The sequence below is a fragment of the Carex rostrata genome, chromosome 27 (genome assembly GCF_964058835.1).
Source record: "Carex rostrata chromosome 27, lpCarRost1.2, whole genome shotgun sequence".
Taxonomy (NCBI): Eukaryota; Viridiplantae; Streptophyta; class Magnoliopsida; order Poales; family Cyperaceae; genus Carex; species Carex rostrata.
This window is the reverse complement of record NC_135944.1, coordinates 5,420,482-5,426,757: the sequence shown is the minus strand read 5'-3', so window position 1 is coordinate 5,426,757 and position 6,276 is coordinate 5,420,482. Positions and strand designations below refer to the sequence as shown.

The following is a 6,276-nucleotide window of genomic DNA, read 5'->3' as shown; positions in this document are numbered from 1 at the left end:
TAGAATCATAGAATAGTCATATAGTGTATGATTGTTTATGCATTAGCTAGCCACGTAACTCGGTACTTCGAATTTTGATATAACACAATACAAAATTACTTGTGTGAATTCTCTTCCAGCATATAACTATTGGTGCAAAATTCAAAGCAAAGATCTTATTTATTATTATTATTTTTACTTGTTTATTGCAAAGCCATACAGAATGTTTCAAACTTTTAACTGGCAACTCAATTGGAGAGCGGCTTTACCATACACTCTGGTTATGTAAAAGGGAGTTAGGAGGAAAAATAAATAAGAACAAAGGGCAGATAATTCATAACGATTGATCAGTTGTCTAGAATATAGACTACTCGTTAGTATATTAGGCCATGGTTCTGAAACTCGGAATCAGAATTGGAATCGGATACTTGGTCGTGAAATCGGAATTGGATGAATCAGCCGAAATCGGAAGAATTGAATTAGAAACTCAGATTTTTTTGACAGAACCTTATTTTGTAGCCAAAATATAGAAAAAAATTGGTAAAAAAAGTTTTGTCAAGAAATTATGTTAAGACAAAATATTATACTCGAATAATTTATTAATATGATATAATACATGCATTACAACCGAAACATTTTGTTACTGTAAAATGCTATGACGACCTGACTAGATCATCTCGACATCCTGTGTATTAAAATATAAAAAAGGGATATTGTTGTATTGTACATTAAAAAAAGATAGCTAAATAATAAAGTTCTTAATTAATGTGATAACAATCAAATTTGTACTGTAATTACTTAAAAAAATTATTTAATTTTAAAATAAAATAAAAATATTAAATAAAAATAATGCAAAGATCAGCACGGATCTTGATGCGAACACGCACGTATATTGATGTGATATGCACAGATCTTAATGCAATGCGCACCAATCAAAATTGCTTTAAGATCCGTGCGTGTTAGATCAACACGAAATTGAAGCACTATGCACAGATCTTAATGCGATGCACACGGATCAAACGGTAGAGGAACCCTTTAGATTTTAATTTGAGTTTGATGGGCTTTATATACTTTTAATAAAGGATAAAATGAGTATTTTAAGATTTTAGAATGAGTTGTAATATAAAATACAATAAAATGGGTAAATTTGTGAGTTTTTGAAGTTTAGAGGGGAAAATACGTAATTTCAAACTTTAGAGGGAGAAATATGTAATTTTGAAGTTTTTGAGGGGTATACGTGAAATTTCCCCAAAAATAAAAAACACACACGACACTTGAGTGTCATCAGCTGTACAGTTCTGAAAATATACCAAAAGTTGACTACATATACCAATAGTTGATATGAACATGATTTACTATGGAACAATTTATGTTCTCAAAATAACGCTATATAGTTCACATACACCCAGTCTATTTAACATTTTATAATGCTTTCACCTTCTCTTCTCTTCTCCGCAGCCCATCTGTTTTCCCCAATTTCTTCGATGGCAATGGAAAAATACAAGTTGGTTCGATTTAATCCACAAAACAGTTTAATTTTGCTCTTAGCGCAAGAGAAATAGAGAAAATTTGGCCTATTGTTTCGATTGACAATCAATTTTATCGGTTTTCTGCATGTAACTAGAAAACCCGAGTCAACTCGATCGGGAGAAATTAACCTCCGGCCGATTCCGGTCCGACTCGGCCGAGTCAACCCGGAATAGGCCAATTTTCCAAACCATTTATTAGGCTGTAGAGAAATTAACCTCATTTATAAATGGATTTTTTTACTGTCACTATCCGCAAGGGTAAAGTGTTTTTTACTGTTAGTATAGTCGCGGATAGTCCTGTCAGTAATAACAATACTATTGGGAATAGCAATTTCTATTGACTTATTCTCAGCAATAGTTACTTTTTACCCTAGCGACAGCGACTAGATTCTTGTAGATATTATTGAATTTAATATCTCATTTATCTACGCCTACGGGCTTCCCCTAAAAAAAAAAAAAAAAATAGCTCGTTTATCTCAATAAAGAAAGAGTATTTACCAATAGCCACTCGAGCCGGATAGGGAAACTTCTGTGGATCTTTGGTGCAATTTCCAATTGTGGCATTGCCATGTGTGCCTTCCTTACAGGAACACTCGTAACTTCCCTCTATATTTTTGCAATTTCCATGGCAGGTATATTTATCCGGAAATTTGCATTCATCAATATCTGTTCATCTCCAAACACGGTAAAAATTAGAGAATAATTATTTTATAAGCTTAATTAGAATAATAACGATATATAATTTCTACAATCTTGATTTTACAAGCTTTCAGAAACACTATCGAAATGCCTGTGAAATGCAAAATAACAAAAATAGTTTGAGATAAGAGAGACAATATATGCAATCGGTACAAGTTAATTACCTGTGCATCCATTTGGGATGTAGGGATTGCCCTCATATCCGTCCAAGCATTTGCAAATGTATCCCTCACCATTGGTACTATTGTCGCATCCGCTGTATTTGCTTTGGCATGCTGAACTAACACTGCTTTCAACATGTGCTCCCAGGCATGTTACGTTTTCTCGAATAGCCCAATCAAGTACAACTGGAACCGTTTCATTATTCCTCTCATAGAATCCGAACCCTTGTAGATGCTGGACACTGAAGTTGTACCAGTCTTCCTGGACCAGCATTGCGTAACTGCATGGATTGAATGACCAGGCATAGCTTGGATCGGGAAACCACCACTGAACTTGATAATAGTTGAGACCTTGTCGGATGGATGTCTGGCAACAACCCAACCCATTGCAGGAACCACCATCAGTTGTGCTGTTCGGGCTATCACAGAAGGAATAACAGCCTGACGAGTAATTATGACTGTTAGCTTGGTAAACATCAATTGTTGCCAGTTTATTGCAGCCAATTACAGTGAACTTGTTGCGTCTGTTGGAGAAGAGAAATGGTTTTAACGCTTTGATATCAATCGTTGGCATGGTATAATTATCCACATCATTCGTCTGGTTTTTAGAGCAGTCATAGCCGATGTCATTGAGGACTCGTGTTTCAGCAGTAGTTATGTTGATATCTAACACTTCGATATTTGCATCCAACATTAGTTTCGGGGGAGTGATGGAGTCGTTGCATGTAAGGTTAAATCCCTCCCGGTAACAGCCAGGAAGGGTGCCGAATGGGTAGGGGATGGTGATGTTCCCGCATTTGTCTGGGCAATCGGGAAGTGATGTGAGAAATGTTGAGGCTCCCAAAGGTGTTGGCAAGATTAGGCTTATTAGTGCGAGGTAAAGAAAGCACTGTAATAGTGATTGTGTCACACAAGCCATGGATATCTCTTTCTCTTTCGGTTCAAGTCTATCAATGAGTATGAGCTGGATATTGGTTTAACAAAGTATTGGTAATGCAGTTTTATAGAGATCGGAAAGACAGTTCTCTTTTTTTTTTTTTCCCTTTCTAAATACCAGAAAGCAACAGCTAGCGTACAGTATAGGTTGCTGGACTTAGACTAGCAAGTCTTTCTAGGCTCACAGCCACATTAATTGGAGTACCTTTTACTTCCTAAATTATATAGAAGAAAATTACACTCTTTGTTTATTTAATTAAGAAAAGTTAGTCCGGGACAATAACAGTTTCCACCGCGTCGATTAAGGGTTAACACAAATTGATGAACAAGCTTATGATTGCTAATGCTTTGTGCAAAATTTCTAGCAGAATATATATTACACAGATTATCTTTACTTATTTGGAATTATTTTTCTTATATGTATGCCCTTTTTGGGTTCTGTAATATAACAATAATTCATTTTTGGTTCAAGAACGTTTCGTGACATTTATGTTTCTAGAGCAATGCTGCCATATTGTTAATTTCTTTTATTTGAAGGTCAGTGAGCGGCTAGCTCATGCATGCCATATTGTTAATTTCAGATTTGATAATTTGCCAAACCGAACCATCTCAAAAAAATAAAAAATAAATAAAAGATCACTGTTCTGAATTAATAATAAATGGATATCCATTGATCATTTTCTTTTCTCAAAAAAATATTTTTCATCTCCCATTTATTATTAGAATTAATTTAGATGACTTTTTATTTAAAATTTGTTGCCTATAAATAGAAGTTTTGTAAGATTGTATTACACATGTGAAAAATATATTATTAAGAAAATATTCATCCTTCATACATGCTCTATATCTTGTTTATTTTTCTTTATTTTATTACATTTAATCAGCATGACAATTCTACTAATTGAAGATTGAAGGTAAACATTGATATATTCTTGATTTCAAGTCTTTGGTATTGATTTATTTTCTTTTATATTTCAATAAAAATGAATATTCTTTCAGCTACTAACAACACGAACAATAAATATACATGTCTTGCTAAAAGTTCAACAACTCATATCATTATTAAAGATAAAATATATTTTTCTTGTTTAGTAATGCAAGATACCAATTTTAGTATTATTTGGGTTGTACAAATTGATTGAATGCTCAACAAAAGCTAGCTTTTAGTTGTATAGAGGGACATAACTTTATATTAATTATGCATTATATTCTTCTAAGTAACATAAAAATTTGTTAAGTTTTAAGGAAACAAATACCATGTTGAGACAACCAACAAAGAAAATATTGGATACCTTAACATTACTAGTAAAATCTCTGATAGAAATGCATATTGGAAAAATTCCTTATGTTTTCCTTCGGTTTGTACAAAACACACATGTAAACTAGAAGCTTACAAATCAAAATATGTTTAAAGTTTGGCATAACTGGTTTGGACATTTATTAAAGATCCATAAAAAATTCCATCTAAAGAATTTTCACGTGTTTCTTGTACTTGGGAAAGATGCTTATTCGACCATCACCAATGAAAATACATAATGAATCTCTTGCACTTTCAGAACGTATACATAGTGAAATTTGTGGACCAACACACCCATGTGACCATTTAGATATTTTACAATTTTAATTTGATGCATCAACAAGAGGTCGGATGCATGTTTATTGTCAACTCGTAACCTGACGTTGGGAGTACTTGCTCAATTAATTTGATTTAGAACATACTTTTCTTACTATCCAATTAAGATAATCCGTCAATTTATTTGTAAAATATTTAATGATTATTGTATGTCTATTGAAATTGATGTTAAATATCATGTATATTATATTAATACACAAAATAGACTTGAAGAGTTGTTCATAAAGAGATTACAATTAATTGTATGACTATACTTATGAAGTCGAAAATTTCAATTTATTGTTAGGCACATTTCCCTTTACATGCAGCAACACTGATTTGCATCAGGCCCAACTAGATATAATAACTCTTCCTTTACAATTGGTTATGGGTCACACACCTAATATTTTCCAAGTAATTATTTTTGGATGTGCATTATATGTTCCAATCACTCCAGCACTATGCACTAAGATGGGACCTCAAAGGAGGTCGGAAATTTATGTTGAATTTGAATCTCCATCTATAATAAACTATTTGAAGCTATTGACAAGAGGTTTATTTATGGCTAGATTTGCCAATTGTCATTTTATTTAATAAAAGTTTACAACATTAAGAGAAAAAACAATTAGTTGAGAAAATACATTAGTTTGAATGAATTACCATTATGTCATTTTGATCCTCGAAACATCTTTCACATCTATGTGTGTTACAGATCCATGTTGCATACGATAATCATCACCAAATTCATATACTAAAGATTTTTAACTAAATGTTCAAAATATATTTCATTTTTATCTTTATAATTGTTCTCCCTCTGATGTGTATTTCCCTTGTCAAAAATTAAAAAGCTCACACACTACGTCCAAAAGAAGTTGTACCGTCAAGTTGATAGGCGCCCTTCTTCCACCAGAAATTTAGAACACTTGTTGATTGGACATGTCGGTAACAAGAAGACTTGGAGTAAATCAACGTAGCAAGGGACAATTATTTCATGAGGTATTCACTTATAACCGTTCGTTCACACAGATGAAGAAAAAGCAAATCCATATGAATATTCTACATCTAGAAAGTTAATATTCTACACGAACTTGTCGTCACCAGGAATATTCATATTGGTTACATTTGGAAAATTTTACATGTCCTGAAATTTGTTTGAAATGGTAAAATTTTAGTTAGTTGACCAAAAATAAAAAATAGTGCATTGGCACACCATGAAAAATTTCATGAGACACAGAGATCCTGGAACAATATCAATGTGGAGAAGCACATGATCTAGTCCTCAATTTCAATTAACGCCATTGACTTATTTAGAACTGAAAATTTCACTGTGAAGAAAATGTTATCACTGTATACGTAATGC

The 6,276-nt window shown here is 32.8% G+C and overlaps 1 protein-coding gene across 1 annotated transcript in view; it reads right to left on the bottom strand.

The window, feature by feature from the left end:
• The window catches only part of LOC144545210 (wall-associated receptor kinase 2-like), a 4,826-nt gene extending 1,449 nt beyond the window's left edge, over positions 1–3,377 (bottom strand). The window contains exons 1-2 of the mRNA XM_078293798.1: positions 2,372–3,377; positions 2,007–2,174 (exon numbers count right to left, since the gene is read on the bottom strand). Of these exons, the coding sequence (XP_078149924.1) occupies positions 2,007–2,174; positions 2,372–3,287 (1,084 nt within the window). The 5' untranslated portion in view covers positions 3,288–3,377. The remainder of the gene's footprint in view (positions 1–2,006; positions 2,175–2,371) is intronic.
• Between the last annotated feature and the right edge of the window lie 2,899 nt (positions 3,378–6,276).